The following is a 27,954-nucleotide window of genomic DNA, read 5'->3' as shown; positions in this document are numbered from 1 at the left end:
TCAATCGGTTGTAAGTTAATGAAACGAATCAGAATTCCAAATAGCACGCGTTAAGAAATTTACGTATTAGATTTTTTGGTCAAGCAAAAATAATTGTGTGAAGTTTATTGAACCAATATAAATTTAAATACACAAAATTTAATTGTTTCATCAAATTTTCTTACATGAATTTGGTTGATCATCACTTCTAAGTGGTAAATATTTGTTTAGTTTATATTCGATGCAATTTTCCACTTTATTTCCATTCATTTGTAGACCTGTGTAGATTGATTATGTTCACTGTTGATTCAATCATAAGTTCACTCTTCATTTCTTAGTTGAGTCGCTCTTTTTCCTGTCGTCTTCCTAAAAATCAGTCAAATTGTATCAACCCATCTTGGTCACTTTCACTAGGACAGTTTTTTTAATCTGCCAAAAATGAACTCTCGACTAATTTTTGTACATTTATTAAAGATCAAAACTTATCTGAAAATTTATCTGAAAATTTGTCTGATTATCTGCTATGTTCTTCAGCGTGAAATCTCCCGGAGAAAAAGAAAGTAGTTCACTTTTGTCTTCAATCAGCCTTGACTAATTTGGTTTCAAAAAAGATTCTCCAAGCACGTGGTGGCAGAACATGTTGAAAATCAACATGTTTTTTGAAGAACGTGGGGATCTTTTCAACAACTGCCCCCTCCTTTCGCCAAAAGCGGGCTATTATTTAATCAAATTTAAGCGAGCGATTTATTAACCAATCAGAGACGACCAATAACTTTCTACGTATGCGCATACTATGTTAAACTGAAAAAAATATTCGCTTCGCTTCGGTAACCGACCCGCGATTTCCGCATTAAATCTCACAGCGCATGACAGGCATGGCCGTGAACAGCGGTCCGCAATTGCCGAATTCCGATATTCGGCTATCAAAACTCTTGCCCAAGTATTATTGCGGTAAAGTATCCCAGGCAGAGGTCCCAGACGTAAGTAAATATGTCCAGACCGTCCCAGATGGAAAAGGCCTATGTCCAGACCGTCCCAGATGGAAAGTACTTATGTCCAGACTTTTTTGCGTTCACTAGATTTTCGTGCGCTCACCTAATTTTGCGTGCCTTCATGTCCAGACTTTTGTGCGTTGAACAGACTTTCGTGCGTTTATGTTCAGACATTTGTGCGATCACCCGATTTGATAGCGTTCATGTCAAGACTTTCGTGCGCTCAACAGACTTTCGTGTGTTCATTTCCTGACTTCCGTTCGTTCACCAGATTTTGTGCGTTCATGTCCATATTTTTGTGCGTTCACCAAACTTTCGTGTGTTTACCTGATTTTCGTGCATCCATGTCCAGATGCAACCATTTCGTGCAACCATTTCGTGCGTTCAACAGAATTTGCACGTTCATGTCCAGACTTTCGTGTGTTCAACAGACTTTCGTGCGTTCACCAGATTTTCTTGCGTTCACCAGGTTTTCGTGGGTTTATATCCAGACATTTGTGCGTTCATCAAACTAGGGTACGATTATCCAATTTTGTGTCCCCTCAAGTTCAGACAAAAAAAACATTCAAATCAAACCACATTTGGCGTGGGAGATCTCCGGTGTGCATGGATTCTAAATCAACAAAATTTTCGTGGAGCTTGGCAAGGAAAAAATTTGCTATTTTCTCTTTTTTCTTTCTCTTTTGAATATAATAAGCGAATGACGAACTTTAAAAAAGGCTTTTTTCATCGTGCCAAGGAGTTGTTCAAATTGGTCCAAACTTGGTATGGAGTAGCACCAGTGTATGTAGAGTGTAGAACAAAAAAATTGCTATAGCTTGCCTAGGAAAAAAATTAGCTTTTCATACGGATATATGGGTTAGCACAGAAGGCGGGCGATTGTTGAGAGGGCACCAAAGGTCCCCCTTTAGCACCTTTTCAACAATCGCCTCCCTTTTGTGCTATACTTTACCACAATATTGCTGTTGAAAAGATCCCAACATGGTGACATTTGAAAATTACTGATAATCGCGATACCAAAGTGTTCATTTTCCTCCTCTCCATTTCTTTCTCACAATCTCTCAGCAGTTTTTCCTTCATCCTTATAATTTTATGAGTTTGATTATATCCCCGCTAATTGGGTGAGTCAAAAATGCAAGTCTCTAAAATTGTCCCTTTCATTGGGTTTGACAGGCAAAAGATTGGGGTATTTAGTTGGGCTTTATATTCTTGTTGATATTTGTGTGTCATCATGATCCATTAATCTGTCTCGGTTAATCTCAGATGAAAGATTTATTACGTTTCTCCGACTCCCGAAGATTTTTAACCAATAATAGGAGGGGGCTCAAACGCAAAAGGAAAACGGAAAAAATCCCCATTTTCGATGCATTTTTGGTTTTTTATTTAATAAATATGGCTTAAAATGTTGGCATGTCCATTGTTAGATTTTTTAACTTTCTAGAAGGCCATAATAAACTAGTTAGAAAAGTTGGACAAGAAATTTAGCCGATAGAAGATAAATGACAGACACATTCAACAGACACCAGAATTCTGTTAGGTCGACAAATCTGGTTGGTCGAAATAGCACTTCCAACCATTATAATTGGTGTGCTGTTGTGTTGTCGGCTCACATTCTTATAAATTGTCGGCTAATCGACCCTGTGGCCAATCGACAATACCCAATTAATGCCGATTTAACGTGGCGATGATTAAAACTATAATTGAGGTAATAACTAACTAAAGCTGACGCGGGAGGATCTTCCCCTAATTTTGAGTCACCACCAACTGTCTCCGGATTGGGAGTAGTTTTTGGAGGTTCTAGATCGTCCAGATCATCTGGTGCGGGGTCCATGTCTTCACTTCCTGTGTTGGCTTCCTCAGTATTCTCTGTGGCCTCTGACACCCCAATTTTGATAGAGTTGTCATTCCCGGATCCCCCTCCACCTCCATTACCACCTTAAACATAAAAATGCACACCAAAGGTTCGATATTAAATCAAGCAAACCAAAAATTTCCTCAATGAAACTTCGAAATCAGTTTAGATTTCAACCCGTTTAATGCTATTACAGAAAGACTCAAATATATGACTATAGCTTTAAATAATGACTCTCAGAAGTGATAATATAGTTTTAAAGTTTTAAACGTTAAAGTTTTAAAATAAAGTTTTAAACGTTCCTTGAGCTGTCTTTCGTAATGAGACATTTTGAAGCGTTCGACAGTTCCTTCCAACGGAATTATTTTGATGTTATTGAACAGATACTGTTTAATCATTTGATTTCAATTTTGCGGACTATTTTCAAAAATTATTATCCATTATTTTTAAGTTTGGGCGCTTTTTGGTAAGAAACGGTAGATTGCGCCAAGAATGCTATTGAGTCAGCGAGGAATGATGCAAGAAAAACAGACTGCGAAACCTATGTAATAAAAATTTTGGATAAAAATATGGATTTTTCATTTGTTTGCTTTTTAACACTGTAGTAATTGATTTGTCTCTGGAATTTCTGCTATTTGGTCCCAAAATAGATTTTCAATAATCTCATTTTATTGTATCACAATTTTGAAAAAAAAACAGAAACACTTATTATGTAAAAGAGACTATAATAGTTTTGCGCTTCGTGAAGTATCTTTTCCTAGATAAAAACCCGTACTTCTCTGACAAAAATATAGTGCTAGGGAATAACTGGACAAAAAACGACATACGTATAATAATAGGCTTCTACGAGGATTACTAATTGACTGTTTAGATTGACACTTAGTTTTTCCTCCACTGGGTTTTGCAGGAAAAAAATTGCTCAATGTTTGAAACGCTTAATTGAGAGGAAAAGATCTTTCCTTAAACTCGACATCACCAATAGAATTCCCGAGACCCCCCCCCCCCCCCCAAAAAGAAACTGCCACTCACGCTACGATCCTTTTGTCATCTCAGCAGCTTCCACAATATGAGCACGTAGAGACTAGTAGAGCTCCAAGAGAGTTAATCAGCCATAAAGAATCGATCAAGCAAAAAATCGATTAAAAGACCAAGGGACCAATATAATTACTGCAAACTGTTTGAGAGCAATTAACAACGGGGTTGCAAATTCCAGTAGTGTAATAGTTTATATTTTTATATTAACTGGTTAAAAACGTATAATATTAATACCGTCTAAATTGTCGTTCTCATCAACTGCCCAGTCAACTCCCTCATCATCATCGGGGGGTTCCTCTCCTACTTTCTTCTTGTTGGGGTTGCTAAACATGGAGTCCAGTTCGGGTGGCTCATCATTTTTATTATCATCATCACCACCATCACCCGCATCTGGGCCATCAGGGGTGGTGGCCAACCCCACACCTTTTTTCACACATACGCTCGACTCCGGAAACGATTATTTTCAGAAAAAACTGCAAAATTTTGCTTCATGTGGAGTTTTGCCTAAAAGTTGACTCATGGAAAGACCAAAATTGAGCGAGTAAACTTAATTTGACTTAACTGTATGCTTTTTGTCGAAACAACGAAATTCAATAGATAACGTAAAGGTTTAATATACTTCAAGCAAATATTTTAAAAAACGATTATATCACTATTAATAAACCATACAAACCTATAACTTAATTCCCTTTGAATTTAAAATCTTAAAACCCCATTTAATGCTTTGGTTTTCTCCTAAAAATGAAATACATCTTACTTTCCAGCAAATTGGTATTCAGGCTGAATATTAAGAAAATTGTTCATTTTTCTGCTCGACTTAAGATGACCATACACTTTTATTAGAGTTGAAAAATTTTATGATATTTAATCGATTAGGATTCTTGTATAAATAACTTTGAAAAAATTTCGTTATAAACTGCAAATACTGTTTGATTTGCTGAAAAAGAATAAAAATCAATATTTGAGTAAATTTGGAGACCTACGCTCAAAACGATAACGAATAGAATTCTTGAAATTTTTTGAGATAAAGCTAATTTGTAATTTAAAAAATGTTATGTGTTGAGCTGCCCTACCTCCCCTTATCCCTTCCGTACCTCCCCTTCCTATAATGAAAATCAGTTTTCATTTGATTATCATCTGTGAACAAACAAATGCATGTTTTCGCACTGATTACGTTTTGTAAAACCCAATAAGAGGTTTGACCTACTATAAGAATTATGGCATGTATTTCATTAAAGTGTAACATCATATACAGATGATTATTAGAACGGAAGTGGGTGATTTAACAATCGAAATTTTTCTCAATTTTTTAAATCTATTTGTCATTCCACAAAAATGGCCGAAATTTTCAACTGCGCAAAATTTCAATGATCCACTTCTTCCGGATGAACTTTAGAATTGGATGAAATCTCCGCCAAAGTTTTGAAAAACTCAAAATTTAAAAACTAAAAATCGCATTTAAAAACAACGCAGAATAAGTTTTTCAGGAACAGATTGATGAAAGAACAATAAAACGAATTGCAACTTGTATCTAATTTTAATTAATGAAAAAGATGTTCCGTGATGAAAATATCAATTAATTTCAATCAGTTTTTCTAAAGAGATGTGATCACTTCAATTTCGAATTGCCCGAATGAAGCTATTAAAGGTATACTGATTAAACAGTGCCAACCAGGAGAAAATTTAGAGATGTCAAAATTGTATGGACATCACAACAAAAACAATAGTGCGACCGAAAATGCTCAAAATGTAATGGCACCTGTAGTTTTATCTTCTTTATATAAAAAACATGTTGAAATGTTACGTGTTTCCGTTGATTGAGAAATTAAAAACAGAAAAAAAACGAAATATTACTTTGACAAAATGGTGCTTTTACTATCCCATTTTCCCCTTTAAAACATAACCCGAAAGACGTCTGATGATAGGTGTTAGAACAATCGACCTCCAGGATAGCAGTCAGACATCTTACCCACTAGTTTACAACCACATTCATTCAACCTCTCATAATCAATTTTATATTAGGAACAAACTTGATTTCAGAATTACAGCAACTGAAATCACTGAAAATGTAGAATAGAAGCGAGAAAAAGTCACTTGAGAAGTCACAGAATATTTTAGAACAAAAACGCAAGATTGATCAAACAAAAAATTTGCCTTAAAAGATCAACACGTTTACGATAATTGCTTCTAACTTCGTTCGAGAGCAATTAATAACACGCATGAAAAAGAATCATATTTTCGTTCAGTTAGCCTCCAGTGAAAAACTGCCATTTGTACCAAAGAAGTTAAACTCAATCTCTGCAAGTCTTATACACACTGAATAAAAACAATTTCAACGGAAAACAGCCCAGTGACCTAATACTTTTTGGCTTAGCCAGATTATCCCCTTTTGCACTACGAAAAATCAAATCAGTCAGATTAAAAACTGATATATTTAATGGCAAACATTTTAAATATATTGAATATCTGATATATCTGATTCCAAACAGAAATCTGATGATAAGCTCATTGAAAAACGGTAGTTTTTTTCCTCGAAGATAAATAACCAACGTCGAAAGTAAAGTTTTAGAACCTTAAGGCAATATAAATGGACGCTGCCGAATAATTAGGTGATGCAAAAAAATTGACCCAAATGGAAAACAAATAAGTTAAATGATTAATCCCAAAGAAAAACATAACCGACTAATTTTCGGAAGAATTGCTCTCGAACGACTAGGGGAGCTCTAATCAATTGCAGCCTGCTTCAAATAAGTTTTACTAGTTCAATAGTCGGCTTAAAATAGCAACATTAGAGGTTAACATATACCACTTTTAAGATTTAAAGTGAAAAATGGCACCAGTTTCGGCGCACTTTTCATTTGGTTTTTAGTATTAAATTGCCGCCAATTGAGTTCAGCTACTTGAACTTGTGATTGAGAGAGAATTTTAGATCACGCGATACGCAAAAAGTCAAGGGCGTAAAAGTCACTCGAAAAGTCAAATCGGTCAATCGAAAATTTTGCATAAAAAAGACACACACGTTTACAATAATTGCTCCTCTACGAGAGCGATTAAACGATGAATCTATTGAGCAAATTTTTCAAAGAAATTTTTCATATTGGACATTGTCAACGCTTAATGAACGTGATATCAGTGTTTACATCGATGCCTAGATCATCCAACAATAACCTGTTTATGTAGCCCCGCCTGAACAATTTTGATGATACTTATTTTAATAGACAAAATTGATCTTGGGGCAAGATTTTGTTTGCGCTTGTTTAGAATTGGCTTTCTCTAAGACGATCGGTTACGTATCTTGCAGAAAAAGACGCTTAGTTTCTAGTTTCTTGTGGAAGAATGATCCATGATCAACGTCCGTTTTCTATTGAACTGTTTTCCTATGTTTCGAGTTTCTTTGTTGACTTTCTTTTGTGAGGTCAAAAAGAATAACTAATTGCCATTTTAGTTAGGTTGTGTGTAATCAAAACTTTAGGTGTTAAAAGCCGAGCGGATGTTCCTTCGCTGTCATCGTCGTCTTCGCCTCCCAAATCCATTTCTCCACTTTTCTTAGCTCCACTAGCATCCACTTTCGAATCAATTCCACCCATACTATCCTCCATTCCACTTCCACTCTTCTTAGCCTGACTTCCAGCTCCTCCAAGTCCAGAGAAGGCTGCCGATTTTCCACCTGTAGCCTTGCTACCCGAATTCTGGCATGATCAGTTTTTCATTCGTCCATTTTTCATTTTTTTTGTATTTGTTGTGTGTGTGTTTGTTTCTGCGTACGCGATTGTGTGTGTGTATATGTGTGCTACACACACAAACACACACACACACACCATGCACCACACGAGTGGTGTTTGGTGTGGTGTGTGTGTGTGTGTTTGTGTTTGAGTGTGTGTGTGTGTGTGTGTGTGTGTGTGTGCGTGCGTGAGAGTGTATGTGTGTGTGTGTGTGTGTGTGTGTGTGTGTGTGTGTGTGTGTGTATGTATGTGGAGGGGGGGGGTGTGGTGCCAGGTGTGTGCATACGTGCATACGTGTATGTTTGTGCGTGTTTATGCATGAGTGCTTGTGTGTGTTTGTGCGTTTTTGTCTGTTTGAGTGTGTGTACACACAAAATAAATAAAGTTAAGGTAAACTTACCTTAACGAAGTTAAGGTACACCGTTGTTAAGGTAAAGTATACGTAACTCACAAACCAATTTACCCTAACTTGCCTTAAATTTAAGATAAACTTACATCTATATTAGGGTGAACTTTTAAGGTAAGTTAAGGCAAAGTTAAGATAAATTTCCCGCTACCGTTGAGGTAACAATTTTAGTTAATTTTAAGTCAAGTTAGAGTGAAATTTAGTGTGAGTAAAGAAAAGGCAGATTTACTTTACCAGTTGAGGCAATTTAAGTTATTTTTTAAGGTAAAATTACCTCAACTTTATTTAGAATGTATGTTTTGTGTGTTGCTTTGTGTGTGATGTGTTTGACCTGCTGATTTACAAATGCTTTAGCCATATTTAGCAATCAATAGGTGCCGTCATTGAAAAATGGTTGTTTAAAAATTTAGTTTTTCTGCTCTTAGCTTAAACTTAAATTGAGATCTATTGGACTTCTTTAGCTGAATTAAGGATTATAGGCATATAACTTTGAGTCCATTTTTTTCCTCTTTAGATGAAGCGGGTAGCCACAAAAAATCCTACGTGCGTGCGTGCGTTTATATATGTATATATGGGTGGCCGCCGTATTGGCTGACAGGGCGTTTAGCCGACAATCAAAAAATGAGAAAATTAACCGACCATTTAAGTAAAATGGGCAATAAAATTTATTCCGAAGCTGTGGTTGGCCAATTTAAAACACTATTTCGTAAGCGGACAAATATACCGCAGTTTTTTCACCAACCAGTGTAACGAAGGTCTATCCGTGTTCGGACCGTATTTTCCCGCATCTGGCCATGCCTCGCGGGCCATGGCCATGCCTCAGCTGCCCGTGAGACTTGATATGAATGTAACTTGATATATGAACTATTGAGACTTTTATGGACCAATTTATGGACCAATGAGACTAGGACCAATTATGATAAAACCGTCGGCTAAATTTCTCATTTTCCTTGTCGGCAAAACGCCCTGTCGGCCAATTTCCCTAGCACCGCATATGGGTGTATCCGTGTATGTATATATGTTTGTGTGTTTGTGTGTGTGTTTGTTTATGTGTGAAAGTGTGCATTAGTGTATGTGTGTGTGTGTGTGTGTGTGTATTTGTGTTTGATTGTGGGTTTCACATGAAAGTGGGAATACAGTGTGAATGACCCAATGCTGGGACAGTAGATCGCTAGACAACAGATCAAAAGCAAAGATTGAGACAATAGATCGAAAATAAACATATTCAAGTTACGTAATGGCTGATCAGATTTGAGAGCTCATTTTTTATACAGCGTACAACATGTTCTATTGCGAAATTTAGTTCGGTTGTAGTAGATTCATATTGAAGGCCCACGGGCCGCTAAGGCATGGTCATGGCTGGCGAGGCATGGCTAGATGCAGTAATTTTATGCCAGCTCCCAAATAACGCCTACTTTGAGCCAATGAGAATAGATATTATTTTTCGATCTATTGTTCCAATTTTTCTGTTTTCCTTTTTTTGTCCTTCCGATCTATTGTCCGGTCGCCGAATGACCCTGATGCAAGTTTTCCAGCGAATTATTCGCAATAAAAAAATTCTTTAAAACAATTTATTTCACTTTTACCTCATCAAATGTTATTTATGAGGTCTGATCATTATTGAAGCAAGTATCAATCAATTTTTAACCTAATTTTGCAATTTCCAACCAATTTGAAGACAAGCTGTTTATTCTCATTTTATTCAATTTCGCGGAGCGTTTTATATAAATATAACCAAGCACAAAGTTAGAAAATTTGCATCAGGAGCCCCCGTTGGAAATATGCAAAAATAGAAGTTCTTTTCTCCAACTGTTTCCTTACCGCCACTCCCCTGTACTTTTATCATAATTAATAATTTTGAGTAAACTACTTTTTTCTTTTTGCATGACTCGTATCCGCAGTAAACAGGAAAGCTCTGCAACAAAAATATAAAATGCCTGAGTCCGTGAAATTAATGCATAAAATTATCATTACAAGTTGTTTGACCCTAAATTTATGGTGCAAATTTGTGTTCATCCGGAAGTGAATCTCACAACCAATCATAATACAAGTCTTCCTATAATTAACCTTTGTGAATAGCGCTTACATTTGAAAATAGAAGCAAGAATATGCAAGCAGAGTTCACCACAAAGAAAATTTAATTCACTTAGGGTCAAACGACTTGTAATGAAATGCGTGCTGAAAACTCAAAAAATCGGCACAAAATTATCCACAGAAGTACACTAAGAAACCCATCCGTGAATGCCCCCTATTGATGTCAAATAAATTCTACCAGTAAAGTAGAGGGAAGGAAACAGCTTTAAACATTCTAGTCAGTTTTGGACAAGTTTTGCTCCCTTTTTGAGGCTGTTATCCTCATCATCTTCCTCCTTGATCACTGAGCTCTTCAGGAATGACTTCTGCTCTGTCCCTCCCCCCATTCCCGACACTTTGGATGTCGTCATTTTGGATCCACCTCCAGACATCCTGGAACCACCCTTGCTAGATCCCCCCATCATGCTCCCACCTCCTGAAAAACCCAATAATACTTGATTGTGTTTATCAATAGGGGATAATTAAAATTTATCGCTTAAAAGAGAGTTTTTCGGTGGTTAAATTGAAAGTATATATAAAATGGCGTTCTGCGAGTGAATATAACCGATTTTACGACATAATGATAAGAACGGTATAAAAATTTCAATGACCAACCCAGGCTGACGGGGGTCAAACTCTTAAGACTAAGACTCACCCTTCGCAACCTTGAAATTGTCTCCTCAAAACAGTTTTGGTGAACTACATACGTAGAGACTAGTAAGACGTAGGGTTCTAAGAGAGCTGCTTGCATTTTATATTTGCAGATGCTATTACTTTCAAAGTGAGTCAGTATATCTGCTGAACGATGAAGCATCTTTTATGAGGCATTGGCAAAATAAACCTACACAATACTTTTCCATGTAATTTCAACGACATAAGGTTTTAATTCCTTTAGGTATAAAGGTCAAGATTAATCACGTTTCAATCAGCATCTTCTAGGTGAATGTTTGCTTTAGGTTTATCTTTTTCTTCACACTCTTGTCAATTTAGCAACTGGTTTGAAATATTGCTCTTAGTTTTCATCAGTTTTATCTTACAAAATATAAAAAAAAACAGTTTACATAAGCCATATTATTAATAATACTGCATATCGGATTTATATTTTAGCTTACCTTTTTATATACGTTACGGGATAAAACTTTAAGATTTCAAGATAGCATGCTCTATCAGATCTTTGTTGGATCCTTTAGGTAATTATTACCAAAACCTGATGCCCGTGTCAAATTTTCACTCCAAAAGATGTAGATTAAGGAGTAACCGTGGGAGTTTTTTAGACAATTCCCCTCAAAACTTACATCTTTGTGGGGGTTAAGGGGGTCAAGTAATTCGATGCAGGAGTGAGGGACAATGGGAGGTAATTTGGGAGTAAAATGGTGTAAGAGTAGAGGGTAGTTTTGGGGGTAAAATGACACAAGAGTAGGGAATATTGTGGGGGACGATGCAGGAGTAGCGGGTTAACGGGGTAAAGCGATGCAAAAGTAGGGTGGAATAGGGGATGAAACGATAAAAAAAGACTTCTAAATCTAACAATTCCACTCTTACTCCCCATTACCCCCCTAATCTAACATCGTTTTACACTAAAATTACCCAACAACTTTTTCATCTTTTTGGTTTTGGGGGAATTTTTAGGGTGTAAAGACAAACAATGCCCCCTTACTCCACATTACCCTCCTTATCTTACATCGTTTGAACCCCCTAAAAATACCCTCTAATCTTACTTATTTTTTTGGGGGGGGGGTAATTTTTGGGGGTGAAATCTAAAAATTCTCGCAGTTACCCTCATTATCCCTCTAAACTTGCATCCTTTTAACCCCTAAAATTACCCCCCTAATATTACATCTGTTTGGGGGTAATTTTTTTGGTGGGGGGATAAAATCTAAAAATTGCCCCGATTACCCCCCATTACCCCCATAACCACCTAACCTGACATCGTTTTATTTCCTAAAATTACCCTATAAATATAACATCTTTTTGAGAGGTAATTTTTGTGGTGTAAAATCTAATATTTCTGACGATTACCCCCATTACCCTCGTACTCGTACATCGTCTTACCCCCTAAAACTACCTACGAATATTCCATCTTTTTTGAGAGTATTTTTTGGGGTGACAGACTAAAAACTCCACCGACTACCCCCCTAAACTAACATCGTTTTACCCTAAATTACCCAACAAGTCTTTCATCTCTTTGGGTTTGGGGTACTTTCAGGGGGTAAGGACTAACAATTCCCCCGTACCTCACATTACGCTCTTTATCTTACATCGTTCAACCCACTTAAATTACCCTCTAATGTTACATTTTTGGGGCGGAGGGTAATTTTTGGGAGTCAAATCTGAAACTTCTCGCGATTACCATCTTTACCCCTCTAATTTTGCACCCTTTTAACCCCCTAATACTACATCTTTTCGGGGGTATTTTTTGGGGGGAGGGGGTGAAATCTAAAATTACCCCGATTACCTCCCATTACCCCCATTGCCACCTAACCTTACATTGTTTTATTTCTTAAAATTACCCCATTAATATTACATCTTTTCTTTGGTGGATAAAATCTAATATTTTTGCCGATTACCCCCATTACCCTCCTACTCGTACATAGTCTTACCCCCTACAGCTAACCACGAATCTTACACCTTTTTTGGGTTTTTTGGGGTTAAAGACTAGAAACTCCCTCGATTACCCCCTTAATCTTACATCGTTTTACATCCCATATATCAGTTTGGGGCTAATCAGGTGGGGGTAGATTTGAAACGAGTAAATTAACTAAAGCCAATAAAACCTTTTTTCAAAACCATAGCCGGTAGATTGGAGGAAAATATCGGCTTCTGACGCTCTTGATGCAAATCGGGACCGAAACTGAATTAGAATAACGAAAAAGAGAGAAATTTACCTATTTTTTTCGGGTTTTTTTTCAGTGTCAAAAAGTGTTCTAAGTTGGCGTGCAGTTTCAGGAGGATTATAAAACTATACTTAATTCAGCTTCTAAATCGAAAACTAATCAGCTTTAAACCAATGTCAGCTAGCAAACACTCTAATGAACTTTGATAACCTAATTCTCTATGACTTAATGACAGGGGTTTATCGGTTTATCTCGTTTTCCTTGTCATTGACACTATTCACCGCATTGCGTAATTGAATGCGTAGAAATTTTAAAATCTATTCAGTTGAAACAGTGAATGAAGTAAGTCAGAGTTCAAACGTGAAAGTTGTCACTTTTGTAAAAAGAAAAACCTAACCAACTAACGTCGGAAGAATGGCTCTCAAACGACCGGCGAGTGGTTGGCTTCGTCAGTAGCTAGTTACGGTTTAGTGAGGCTACCGTTAGTTTAATTAAAGGAGCGTAAGTGAGCGCAACGAGGTGGGGGGAGTGCACCGGGGGCAACAGCTGGTGAGGGGCAACAGTGGGGCGAGTCAATCATCAAGAACCGCCCTTCGCACAATAAGTATAAGCCTCCAAAACAGATTCTTTGACTCGCATACTTGAAGACTAGTGAGCTGAAAAGCTCTAGGAGCACTTAATTCCCGTTGGGCGCTACCTGTTCATCCCGTATTTGGGGACGAAAAGTCAAATGCGTCAGACCCAAAAACTGATTTTTCAGACTACGAAACAAAAAACATAGCAGGACGAGTCCTGACGTATAATTCAAAGAATTTTCATCAACTACAAAAATTACTAGACCTAGAACGAACTATTTTTGAATTGGGAAAACCATTTCTAAAACAATCAGATCAAAAAATTTAAAAAAAGAACAAAATCAATGTCAAAATGCCACATGTGAACCAGTAGCGAGAAAATGCCAATAACCACTAGCGAGAAATGAAAAATTTTGTTCAAACAAAAAACTAGGCGTAGAATGAACAATGAATAGATTGTGGAAACCATTAAAAAAAAATTGATCCGAAAAATCGAAAAATTGTTAAAATCGAAGTAAAATTGCCGCATGTGAGCAAAAACCTTTAGCGAGAAAGCGAATTTTGTTCAGACACCGTTTTCTCACTCTACTTTAAAATTAGAGCAAATAAATTTCACGCCGCAAAGTCACTCGGTTTTTCGCTCCATTTCCTGTTTCGACATGACCGAAAATGACTACTCCAATTTGACTTCAATAATCATGAAATTGTGTGAACAGATCTTGTTAAAAAAAGACAGTGCCCCAATACAATTCAAATTCTTTGAATTGTAAAAAAGACAGCACCCAATACAATTCAAATTCTTTGAATTGTAGAAAGGATAGCCCCCTAAATAATAGCCTTTGAGAGGCTGACGGCGGCTATTAGTAAAATATGTTTGCATTTTTTAAAACGTTCCATGGCTTTTTTGGTAAAGCTCTGAAAATAAGAAAGTAGAAAACTAAAGAAATAACTCCTTTTTTGATTATGAATTCTCATCAATTGTGCACTAACAAAGAAAAAAACTTTAACAATTCTAACTTTTTCCTATAAGTAAATATTTTTGCCGGAAGTTTTTCATAGCTGATTTGATTATCTGTAAAAACAAAAAATAAGTTGCAATTTCGGACGGGTATTGTTCACCAGGTTGAGATGAACTTGAAAATATTTTAGTTTTGTGATTTTGTTTCACTCGGAACTATAATTCCGAACATTTTTTTCCATTATGCATGAATCGAAATGAGGCTGATTTTTCACATTAAATTATCAGTTAAATGGCGTATATTGAACGAAGAATGAACGTTTTACCAATTTTGTTTAGCCTATTTCTTTCTTTTTTCCAGTAAATCTGTTAAACATACAAAAGGTTCTCTCAGCAAAAGGCCAGATTGTAAAAAAAATCAGAATCTATTCAGCTGTTTGAGATAAGTTATTAGTAACCTAAAATTTCAATGTTTTTTTACTCATATGGTCAATTTATTTGCATAGGCCTTAATTTTGTGCCAACATTTCTTTTGATTTTTACTATCTTCTTAAGATTTTTTGTTTTAAGGAATCCAAGCCTAAGTTGGTGGCCAAGCCCTCTTATTTGAGTTAATTTGGAAGAAATAATAACCTTGGCTTCCTGAAAATTTGGATCCCTCTTCGCCCGCACTGCCTGGCGGAGGAGCCTTGCTCAGGAAAGGCTGGATGTCTGGTCTCCGTCTCTTGATTTTATCCGGGTTCCTTTTCGGCCATCCAACTGGCTTCCCTGTGCACGCCATTTCGTCCCAAAACCACTCACTCAACAACCGGTCGTCATCGTTGTTTACTATAATCAGACGATATATCGAAACAAATACCCTAGTATAATTACTATAATCAGAGATCATATTTATCAAAGATTATCAAAGATCTTGGATCTTTTCCGTTTGTGCCCCCCAGCTTAGTGGGCGCATATTATTTGCACCCCCCAGACGCACGCGCAATATTTTTACATAGTGATTTACTATGTAATGGCACGTGCTCTGTAACTGGGGGGCGCATAACGTACTGGGGGGCACAAACGGAAAAGATCCAAGATCTTTTTTCACATTTGACAAATCATTACATGTCCTAGTTCATACTTATCAAAAAGTAAAGTACCGAAGTTGAGGTCCAGACCAAAATAACCTCTGGTCAAACCGTCATAGAAGGATGAACCAAGAACTAGCGGTAAAAATGTTTACCTGCAGCAAAAAGTATTGTATTTTTATAACAAGAAATTCGTTTTCAGAATGGCTCAATAAATTTACTTTTTTGAAATAATAACAATTTAATAAGCCTTAAGCAGCAACTCTGAGCGAGAACAGCAAGGCTATACAACCTGTTCTCTCAGGGAGAGGTTTTTTCTACATTCGATTTATTTTTCTAAAGAGGAGATTCATTCCCCAAAAAAACCCCACTGGGCCATTCAAATAGAAAATGCTGAACTCGTACCACAATAATTTTCAAAAAAATGTCAGATGTTATTGTTTTTAAAATACGCTTCAGTAGTACAATTCTTTGTAAATTATTTCTTTAGCAAAAGCATTAAAAATATTGTATAGTATACGGATTCGTTCAGAGATTTTTTCTGATGTTTGTTGATAGTTAACATGTGGATGCCAGTTCCTTAGCTCTTCATTCATCTAAAAACACATCTTACGATCTCACTTTAAGGATTTTTCTAAACGCTAGTGCTAAAATTCTTAAGTGAACATTTTGCAGTCTTTGTAATGTAATTTGTACTTTGTAGATCAATACACCATTTTTAAAAAACGCCTGGATTCCCGTATATGAATTTCGATTAATTATTTTAAGTTGAAATGAGATCTCAGACAATACATACAAAACAACGGTGAACCTATTACATTCATTTTTTAATAAAGATACCTGTCCATTCAAACTTTACTCAGAATCTAAACATACACTTGAATCCTTAGCATAATTCGTTCAGCTCCATAAAACTTGATTTTCAAACAAACCCATATCCTCACGGACTCCCTCGTTATCAAAAGTCCTCACGGACTCCCTCGTTATCATATCCAAGTAGCATGACTTGTTTAATTCAGGTACGCCGAGTTGATCATTAATAAAATCGACGAACCGCGGTGGTTCTAAAACTGCGCCCTGGTACATATACTCTTTATTTACTTTTGAGGAAAATGAAAGAATTTTTGGATAACGTAGTTTTTCAATATCAAAATAAGGATCGAATTGCATGCGGATGATCAAGGGTACCAAATTTTTTTGATATATCTAATGGTATGCAATCTTCGTCGACGTTTTTGAGTCAATTGAATAAACAATTCTCCTTAGTTTTAACTGTTTCGTGTATTGTGGATCTTTCAGAGATGAAGCACATATGGTATGATCCAAAATATTATATTTTAAAAAGTAGCCTTTTGCATAATATTTTTTTGCAAATTTTTTGTCCAATAGCAGGCATTATTGATATAACCATATTTAGAGGGCTCACTTCTGTCAACAATTTTGTGTACTGTAATCACTCCAACCGTCTCTAAGCACTTTGGAACAAAATTGTTTTCATTGCACGGGTTGAAAAACCAAGTTAAAGTTTATTAAAACAGAAGATTTATGCGTTCTGGAACTTTTTACACAGCCTTATTTTTTTTGTACACATCACTAGAAATTGTTCAAAAAAACAATCGAATGGATGTTTGATTCATTATTAATACAATCAGAAAATCGTATGCTCCTTGTCCAGCGCATTCAAATTTTGAATGTTTCCATCTTTTTTACGAAGTAAGTTTTCATCAAAACTAATTTTAGTTTCTTTTTTCACAATTAATTTGAACAAGTTTTTGCATTTAAAAAGTTTTCTTGTGGTCCCATTTTTTCATACATCATTCATATCTCAAAGGTTTGATTTTTTGCGCTAAAACATATTGTTCCTTTTTTTACGCCTGATATCTTTTTTGCGTTTTCGTTTTATTAGCCATTTTTGATAGGTAAAAGCTGATCCAAAACGTCATGATATTGCTTTTCAGTGAGCCAAACACCTCTTCAAGTGGCAAGGGTTAATGAGTTTTTCAGCATATTTTGTTTTTGCTGCTTCATTAATTTTTAAACTCCGACACCCAATTCAGAAAAAGTTACTAATTGCTCTAACAAATGAGAAGTGTTGTGAACTTCTGGCATTTTGTACCTATCAAACACTGATACAGTGATAGTTAAATTTCGAACCATGAGTCTATCAGATGAAAAAATTTTGCGGAAACTTAAGCATCTGATTTTTAAAAACTGTATTCTGTTGTAAAATTGTTTTAACCGTTATACAGATTACTGCAAAGTAATCGCTATTGAGAGATGTTATGAATGAAGAAGTTTATTTTAATCCAACATAGATAAAAAGAATCTTTGTTTCCAATCAAATGAACATGATAAGCATTTTATCCAAATGAAAAACACAAGAATTGAGCATAAAATATTCTGTTCACTAGCAGCACAGCAAAAGCTGAGCTATTTTGAAGAATTGAAGAAGTAATAAATAAATTAAAAACACAAAATTAAATAAATTGTATTAAAAATTTCAACAAAACACAAATTTTTAAATTTTCCGTTACGGAACTTTTCACCTGAACCCTTTCTAGCTAGAGGCAGTGGTGAAATGTTATAAAAACAACCGTACCAGATTGCCGGAAATAGACTCCAACGATTCCCTTAGACCCGATTGAGATTGAGGGAACAGAAAAAAAAATAGAAGAACTGATTGATGTAAGAACCCTTTTCTGAAGTAATTTTGATTTCATTTTGTTGTTAGACCTTAATTGGAGGATACAGGAACTATTATCAATACCAATAAGCAATGGAGAACTCAGGTAAAGATTTCATCGGTCACTGAATCTTGGAGGCAGAGAACTAAAATTTAAAGTGTGACCGTAGAGTTAAAGAATTGGAATTCTATATTTTGGATCCTTTCCGTTCGTGCTACCGAGTACGTTATTGAACCCCCCACAAACAGAGCTCGTGTTGTTACATAGTGAATCATTATTTAAATATATGACACGTGCATCTTGTGGGTGCAAATAATATGCACAAACTAAGCTGGGGAGCACAAACGGAAAAGATCATAACTTTTTGTCCTAAACTAGACTTTCATTTCTTGAAAAAAACTTTTATAAACAATCGGCTGCTTCGCTATCAGATAGGGAGAAATTTGGCTTATTTCAACTCCTGTATTTTCTAAAGACAACTTTTCATTCATTAGTCCACGAAACTGTACTTTTGACTTCAATTTCAAACGGAATTCAACACTTTCGTACCCTTTGGTTCTCTAAATAATTTTGCAAAAAAATTTTCTCAGAAAGGGATTGAAAATGTAATATCTAGTAGTTAAAGAAGGTCTCCTATAGTCCATTGGGGACAAAAACACAAAATTGAAAAAAAAAATTTAAATTTTCCACAGGATGAAAAGAATTTTTCTTAAAACACAATGTCTCATTTGTTTTCAAAAATAACTCCACAGCTAAACCAGCAAAAACGCTGTTTGACATAACGGTACAAACAGAGGAAAAATTAATAAAAACAACCGACTAACATTGCGCGAACTGCTTTCAATGGACCGGCAACGGTGGGAGGGTGTCTTTGGCTGCATGGGGACCTTTCGGCCTGAACGATTTGCAGTGGTGAGATTGGGGTGGGTGAGAGGGGTGAAGTAAGGTGCGTAAAGTGTGCGGGGTTGGGTTTTAACCTCTAAGAACCGCCCTTCAAAACATGCGTAAAAGTAAGTCTCCAAAAAATATTCGACAAACGTCGACGAAGTGCTTTCAAACGACAGGTGAGCGGTTGGCTTCGTCAGTAGCTAGCCACAGTTGAGTGAGGCTAGCTTTAGGCAGCGGGGGTGCATCCTAGCGGGGTTACAAAAGTGGATTGGGGCTGATGTGGGGGCGGTGGTTGGATGGGGGTTTGGTATCAAATTCTAAGAACCGCCCTTCACGCCATGAGTATAAGTCTACAAAACAGTTTCTGTTAATCCCATACTTGAAGATCACTGGGCTGATCGGCTCAAAGAAAACTTTATGCAAACTGGGCACTATATCTCTATCCCGCTTCTGAAGACGAAAGTCAAATGATGGGTCAGACGTAAAATTGGCCAAGCGAGAAATTTAAAAAAATAAACAAACAGCATTAATATATTTGCTACAAAATGCTTTTGAGAGCAATCAGAAATGGTTTCCTAAAAACTTCCTTTTAAGTCATTTATGATAAAAACATTTCCACTATAACTCATCGTTAACGACGATCAGAGATGATGACATTACGCCACATAACAGCAGCTGAAGTGCGGCATCAACAAAGAGAGAGAGAGAGAGAGAGAGAGAGAGAGAGAGAGAAAGAAAAAATGTGAACGAGAGAGAAGGAAAGAAATCCTAACCAACAGAGAGAAAAAGAGCGATAGGAAATTTCCCAATATGAGATTCGACTCTGCAGCTTCCAGTTTTCTGTTGTAAAATTATTTTAACCGTTATACAGATTACCGCAAAGTAACCGCTGTTGAGAGTTATGTTATGAATGAAGCAGTTTATTTTAATCCAACATAGATAAAAGAATCATTGTTTCCAATCGAATGAACATGAAAAGCATTTTATCCAAATGAAAAACACAAGAATTGATCATAATATATTCTGTTCACTAGCAGCACAACAAAAGCTGAGCAATTTTGAAGAAGTAATAAATAAATTAAAAATACAAAATTAAATAAAATTGTATTAAATATTACAACAATACACAAATTTTTACATTTTCCGTTACGAAAATTTTCACCTGAACCCTTTCTAGCTAGAAGCAGTGGTGAATAGTTATAAAAACATACGTACCAGATTGCCGGAAATAGACTCCAACGATTCCCATAGACCCGATTGAGATTGAGGGAACAGAAAAAAAAATAGAAGAACTGATTGATGTAAAAAAACTTTTCTGAAGTAAATTTGATTTCATTTTGTTGTTAGACCTCAATTGGAGGATACAGGAACTATTGTCAATACCAATAAGCAATGGAGAACTCAGGTAAAGATTTCATCGGTCACTAAATCTTGGAGGCAGAGAACTAAAATTTAAAGTGTGACCGTAGGGTTAAAGAATTGGAAGTCTAGATTTTGGATCCTTTCCGTTTGTGCTACCGAGTACGTTATTGAACCCCCCACAAACAGAGCTCCTGTTGTTACATAGTAAGTCATTATTTAAATATATGACACGGGCATCTTGTGGGTGTAAATAATATGCACAAACTCAGCTGGGGAGCACAAACGAAAAAGATCATAAATTTTTGTCCTAAACTAGACTTTCATTTCTTGAATAAAATTTTTATAAAAAATCGGCTGCTTCGCTATCAGATAGGGAGAAACTTGGCTTATTTCAACTCCTGTATTTTCTAAAGACAACTTTTCATTCATTAGTCCACGAAACTGTACTTTTGACTTCAATTTCAAACGGAATTCAACACTTTCGTACCCTTTGGTTCTCTAAATAATTTTGCAAAAAAAATTTCTCAGAAAGGGATTGAAATTGTAATATCTAGTAGTTAAAGAAGGTCTCTTATAGTCCAGAGAAATATAAAAATGCAAAAAAATCTGAAAACTATAAAAATTGCAAGTTTTTGTAAAAAAAAATGCTAAACTTGTAATATTTAAAAGTTGAAAAATAAACCATGACCAACAAAAACTTTCCAATAATTTAGCATCAAATCCTAACGGAGGTTTTCTTACACTTGAGGCGCAAAAACATTAAAAATCAGAAATTTTCAATAACGAATAAAAAAATTTAAAAATTGTCAACAAATGCTAAAATTCGTGATAGTGAATCTTTTTGAAGACATTCCATTACATCTAGAAATTATACAGTAAGTTATTTTCAAACCCTAGAGGAGTTTAATTGGCTCTTGAGGCTCAAAAAACCTAAAAAAATAACAAATTTTCAAAACTTTCAAAAAAATGCGGTAAACTTGAAAAAAATGAGGTTTTCTGGCCCTTGCGTCAGGAAATACATAAGTAATGAAAAATAATTGACTAAAAGTAAGTCTCCAAAAAATATTCGACTAACGTCGGGCGAAGTGCTTTCAAATGACCGGTGAGCGGTTGGCTTCATCAGTAGCTAGCCACAATTGAGTGAGGCTAGCTTTAGGTAAATTGAGAGGGCGTAAGGTGAGCGCAGCGGGGATGCATCCTAGCGGGCGTTCAAAAATTGGATTGGGGTTTACATGGGGGTGGTGAGTGGTTGGGGTTTTGGGACCAATATCTAAGAACCACCCTTCACAACATTATTATAAGTCTACAAAACAGTTTCTGTTAATCGCATATTTGAAGATTACTGGGCTGATTGGCTCTAACAGAACTTTATGCAAACTGGGCACTACCTCTTTATCCCACTTCTGAAGACGAAAGTCAGACGTAAAATTGGCCAAGCGAGAAGTTGCAAGAAAGAGACAAAATGCATTAACATATTTGCTACAAAATGCTTTTGAGAGCAACCAGAAATGGTTTCCTAAAAATTTTCTTTTAAGTCATTTATGATAAAGAACATTTGCACTATATCTCATCGTTAACGAAGATCAAAGATGATGACATTACGCCACATAACAGCAGCTGAAGTGCGGCATCAAGAGAGAGAGAGAGAGAGAGAGAGAGAGAGAGAGAGAGAGAGAGAGAGAGAGAGAGAGAGAAAGATAAAACGTGAACGAGAGAGAAGGAAAGAAACCCTAACCAACAGAGAGAAAAAGAGCAATAGAAAATTTTCCCAATATGAGATTCGACTCTGCAGCTTCTAGTTTTCTAGCCTTGTTAGTAAATAAACCATATAGAAAAAACTGAAAAGGGCAAAATTAAAGACATAAAATTTCAAAATTCGCAGTAAAAAATTTTAAAACCATTTTCTGTCTCGAAAGTTCTGTCAAATAAACCGTCTCCAGGATTTAAAAGGTTTCGTCGCCCAGTAATTGTCGTTTAACTCAGAAAAGGATAAAAAATATCGAAAAATTTTAAGGATAATTGCAAATTTCAACAAATTTTTGCAAAATTCAAGATATTAGAATCTTTGGAACAGTTTCATTGTATCAAGAGAATATCCAGTATCCTTGGTTCAAGCTTGAAAAAATTCCGCTGGCTCATAAAGGTCCATACACTTGGAACACGACAGAATTTTCTCAAAAGTTTGACAAAAAGTTAAATTTTGTTCAGAGAATACTAAAACTGGAGTAATAAAAAAATATTGATCAGCATTCCACTAACTCTGAATCTTTGAGCAGCTTATTGTCAAATGTTGGCCGAGGTCTCAAGGCCCCTGGTGCCGGAAAAAACTCAAAACATAAAAAAACTGCTATTATTTTAAAAAATTGCTTAAATTCGTGACATTAAAATCTTGCAAGACTTCTAGAAACTATACAGTATACCTACTGTACCTATTTTCAAGCCCTAGAGGTAGTTCTTTGCTTCTTGAGGCTACAGAAGCATAATAACAAAAAAATCTGAAAACTCTAAAAATTGCAAATTTTATTAAAAAAAATAGCTAAACTTGTGATATTTAAAAGTTGAAAAATAATCCATGACCGACAAAAATTTTTCAATAAATTAGCATCAAACCCTAACGGAGGTTTTCTTACACTTGAGGCTCAAAATACATCAAAAATCAGAAATTTTCAAAAACGGAAAATATTCTCAAAAGTTGTCATCAAAATGCTAAAATTCGTAATGTTAAAATCTTGCAAGATATTCAATTACATCTAGAAAATAAACAGTAAGTTATTTTCAAACCCTAGAGGAGGTTACTTGGCTCTTGAGGCTCAAAAAACCTATAACATAACAAGTTTCCAAAACTTTCAAAAAACTGCAGCAAATTTTTTTTAAAATGAGGTTTTCTGGTCCTTGCGTCAGGAAATACGTGAGTAATGAAAAATAAATGTAAAAGAAAAAATGCACGTTTTGTCAAAAAAGCTAGAGCTGGTAATGTTAAAAAGTTGAAACCATTCCACTACCACTAGAAAATATGCAGTAACTTAATATCAAACCCTAAAGGAGGTTCTTTGTTTAGGGCTGATAGAACTCAAAAAGAGACAACAAATTTTTAAAAAGATTGAAAAAAGTAATTTAAAAGAACTAAATTTGCGAGCGGTTGTTTGTCAGTAGTTAGCCATTGTGGTGGGGGGAGGGTGCTCCGGGGCCTGATGGAGGGTTGGAGCAACAGTTTGGGGGGCAATAGTGGGGGAGGGGCCAACAGTTAGGGTCTCTTCATCCCCTAAGGGCCGCCCTTCACACCATAAGTTAAGCCTACAAAACAGTTTGAGCTGAAACAGAGATGAAAGGCTCTAAGGGCCCTTAATGCCCGCTGAGCGCTACCTGTTCATCCCGTTGTTGGAGGACGAAAAGCCAAAAGCGTCGGTCGAAAAATCGGTCAAGCAAAAAAATCACATTTAAAAACTACGGAGACTACTAGTATAATTGCTACAAACTTCGTTTGAGAGCAATTGAACAGTTTCTGTAATACGATACGCATACTTGGAAAAAAAGTTAGCCGATAAACTCTAATTGAATTCAATACCCACTTGGCGCTACTTGTTAGCCTTTTTTTGGATGAAAAGTCGAATTTGTCAGACGATAAATCAGTCAAGCAAATCGTTCAGGTAAATATTTTTAGCACCTGCTTGACCGATATTTGGTCACTCAGGACTTTTGTTTGAACCAAAAACTTGAACTGGAGTTTTTCCCGACTAAACCTGGACTCTGGAATTTCTGGAGTAAGAATTGCGTCGAGCAAACGTCAAATCATAAGACTAGAGAAATTTTTTAGTGGCTACTTTTTGACCAAGTCAAAGTATTGTCAAATCATGGGTCAAACAAAAAATAGTTTCAAAAGTCTTCATTTTTGTCTCAAACGTTTTACGTTCATTCTGATTGCTTACTATTACTGATAAAGTAGTCAGCGTGCACCTTCATTTTTTAATATTTAGAAGCAAAAAATGTGTCAAGTCAGCAAAATCTAACAGAATCAGTTTTTGTTTAAAAAATGGATAATTTTCAAATTTGGAAGGGAAAAGTGAATAACACAACATTTTCATCTGCTGGAAAGATGATCACTATAATTAAACCCTCCAGTTTCGTTCAATCAACTATTGTGGCAACATATTTCAGCTGCGATAACTGCTGTAACTTATGAGTAGCAAAATTTGTTAAGACTTGTAACAGTTTTCCAACTATGTTTTAAATTGCACTGCAGTGGTGCAATGCTGTTCAGATTTGCTCAGTTGCTGCCTCAGTTTGGACAACAGGAAACAAAAAAGAAGTTTCCAACTTTGCGAAAAAGCGGATTTTTGATAAGACTTTTGCTCGACCTATAAAGGATTTTTACTGGTCCTTAAATAAGAAGCTCCACTGCAAATTGAAACTCAAAACTTCAACAGGCGTTCAAGAATTGCTCTTGAAAGGCAAGCAAGAACAGCTGGCTTTGCGCGTATCTAGTTTAACCTTGAGGCTAGGCTTTGTGTAGAAGAAAACAGCAAAAAAACTGGCGGCATATAGAACCGTTTGAAAAAAATAGCCCTTGACATTCATTCAGTACATTTAGTGCGCATGAATTTTATCAAAGAGAACTTAGCAGATCACCCTTAATGCTCTCCAGTTCAGCAAGTCTATTCCGTTTCTCAAAAGGAAAAGTTGAACTAATGAAGCGAGCAAATCGTGAAACAAAAAACGGCCAAGCTATAACTTTGCATGAAAACACAGACGACTTAAATGCTTGCTTCAAATTTTGTTCGGGTACAATTAAACATCAGCAATTGACCTCGGAGGAATTGCTCCCATAGGGAAGATCTTAATCTTAATCTAATTAAACTTACATCAAGAGAGTATTTTCCTCAGTAAGTGTGCGGAACCAAAGCAACTTTTAAAGAACTGCTCAGGATCTTGGTCTCTTTTCGTTCTTTAATTTTATTCCGTTACTCAGGATAAAAAGTTTCAAAAGCTATTTATCAAACAAGAAACCGTCAGAAAAAATCTTTTTGAAGAAAAACGCACAAAACGGGTAAAATTGTTGCTACGAACTTTGTCAGAGGGCAACTAGAAAGAAAATTTAAAGAAGCACTCACTGTTTTTCTCCCCTTCACTGCCGACAGATCCGTCGAAAGTGTCATAATCGTCTTCATACGTTGATTTCACGTTCTTGTTCTAAACACGGCGCACTCCAGAGTTTAAATATTCTCCTCAAAAAAATTAACTTTGAAATTAGTTTTTGCCCAAGCCTTTAGCTTTTCTAAAGGTCTGGATAATGGCAATCAGTAACAAAAAAAGTTACGCCGAGCAAAATTAGATGCATATCTTCGAAGCTCTTTTTCTGTAAATTCCCTATTTTTTTTAAAAAAAAAACTTTATTTGCGTCGTCTGGATGTCTATGTAAAGGTTTAAACAGTGACAGTAACCAACAGTAATTTGGATTTTCTTCAATTGAAATGTGCGTCATATTTTTCCAGAAGTCCTTTTTCAAGCAAGAGTGGACAACGGCGACAATAGTTTGGAGCTTTTATTTACTCATCGTCACTGGTCTCTTTGGTTATGGTATCTAATTTTCATGTACAAAAATGTTCAATTTATGACAAAGGGAAAGAAAGCATAACTAGTGATCAATTCTAGTTACGTCCCTAAAAATTTTAATTGCGGATAAAAAAGCTAAAATTATTTTCAGCAATATCGTTTTCGACTAATTGAACAGTTCTGAGGAAAACTTAAATGACCCACGTGGATTTTGTTCAAGTTGAGCAGAACTTACAGATGTTAGAATTTCATATTTATACAATAATGGGGGCCATAATTTCGTGGGGGTGGGGGGGGGGGGGTATAATGGGAAGGACACGAATAATTAGCAGATGGTTTTACTCTGGTTTGTGTGGAATGGATTGAATAGACAACTTCTTTTCATTTAACTACTGAAAAGTGAAGCTGCTGGACAAGTTTCTTTTTTCAATGAAATCGCAGTTTAAAATTTTACAAGTTGATTTTATTATCTATTAACATTTTTGATGGTTTGAAATTCAACAATAAAGAGACAAAACTCAGACTGTATTTCAGAAATAAAATGCCTTCAGGAAACAAATATATCTTTCCCGGGTCGAGAAAAAATCGGAAAAATATGTAAGATAAGCGGTGAAAAGTTGGTTTTTTCACCAACAATTTCGTATATAATTTTGCAGTGAAATGCGGTGAATGCGGTGAAATTATGTAAGTTCACCGCCAGGGTAAGCAGTGAACTTACAAAAATTCACCACATTTCACCAAGTACTATAAGTCCTTGCACGGATTCGAACCTCTCACCTTCATGTCCGCCACTTATTCTTCCACTGCTCCACTCCTCACTAAATTTGCCGCATTCACCGCTTATCTTACATGATTTTGCGTTGAATGGCTGTGACACCGCGACCCGGGTTGTTTTGATTACTGAATTTCCATTTTTTGATAGCAAAAAGAACAGAGATGCATTGATAACTTGTTGAAAGTATATAATTTTACACTCGAGAAGTGCGATTTTTATATACGCTCCAAATTTGCAGAACTATATTGTAGATCATCAGCTATATATTCAGACATTCAGTGACATCGACATCAAACATTTTGAATAACATCACATAAAGGAATAAAATTTTGGTTGCTAATTAAATGTCAGCTAAGGCATTTCTAGCGTATCAATCAAATATGGAAAAGGAATAATTTTTGCAACAACTTAGTTTTAGTAGACATTTGCGTAGCTTATTACTTTTAAGTTGAATTAAAAGACGCCATTCTGAATTTTGTGCAGTTTTCTGAGTTTTTCGATTTGCCCAAAAAATTATACATGGATACAATTGAATTCTCTTACCTGATAATTCATAATTTCTCACACTAGGTTTGAATCAGACTGTTGATTTTCGCTAAATGTGAGTTTTAGAATAATTTTGCATGCATATTTATTTCGTGTTCTAACACATGGTACCAGATTTGTTCAGCCATCCAGTAGTATTAAATGACAGCAGTTTTCAGTCAAATGAGTATTAAAAAACAGTGGTCTATAATTCCCTAGTTGCATTAGACCACCTAAATACAAAGTTCATCAGTACTCTAGCAAAAGAATACTTTGTCGTCCTCTCGTCCTCTAAAAATAGTAAAAAAAAAGAACAGACTCTAAAAATTTGCATCAAAACTTGCTCACAAACTCAAGAGTATAATTCATGACATGGTCAATTTGACATCCTGTGTAATTATATTCTTGACTAGCGCTACTTAAGATAGCTTTTAGTGGGGGTTTATTATCCAATTCCTGACGCTAAAATCATTACAGGATTTGATCTCTATAATCGAAAACGATCAAACATTTCCATAAATTTTCCATAACGACTTCTATATCAAAGATGATAGAAAACCAAAATTTAAAAAGCAAATTAAAAAAGTTTTTGATGATCATCCTGTCAATTTGATTAATAAGTGAAATGCTATTTTTCATAGTTTTTTAATGTAGTACAAAGCTAAAGAAAAAAT

The 27,954-nt window shown here is 35.7% G+C and overlaps 3 protein-coding genes across 4 annotated transcripts in view; 1 reads left to right on the top strand and 2 right to left on the bottom strand.

Moving 5' to 3' along the window:
- Window positions 1–27,954, top strand: part of LOC142353242 (sulfate transporter-like) — a 510,154-nt gene that overhangs the window by 253,307 nt on the left and 228,893 nt on the right. The window lies entirely within an intron of this gene.
- The window catches only part of LOC142353246 (uncharacterized), a 534,761-nt gene that overhangs the window by 408,256 nt on the left and 98,551 nt on the right, over window positions 1–27,954 (bottom strand). The gene's annotated exons all lie outside the window — the stretch shown is intronic.
- Window positions 94–27,427, bottom strand: LOC142352913 (uncharacterized). The gene is made up of 8 exons (XM_075405067.1): window positions 27,299–27,427; window positions 25,539–25,617; window positions 15,060–15,254; window positions 10,325–10,495; window positions 7,289–7,549; window positions 4,093–4,281; window positions 2,689–2,906; window positions 94–345 (listed from the first exon to the last, which is right to left on the bottom strand). The coding sequence occupies exons 1-8, from the start codon at window positions 27,308–27,310 to the stop codon at window positions 307–309; spliced, it is 1,164 nt and encodes a 387-aa protein (XP_075261182.1). The 5' UTR covers window positions 27,311–27,427; the 3' UTR covers window positions 94–306.

This window comes from Convolutriloba macropyga, chromosome 14, assembly GCF_964194025.1.
Source record: "Convolutriloba macropyga chromosome 14, txConMacr16.3, whole genome shotgun sequence".
NCBI classification, from domain to species: domain Eukaryota; kingdom Metazoa; phylum Xenacoelomorpha; order Acoela; family Convolutidae; genus Convolutriloba; species Convolutriloba macropyga.
This window is presented reverse-complemented; position numbering and strand designations above follow the sequence as displayed.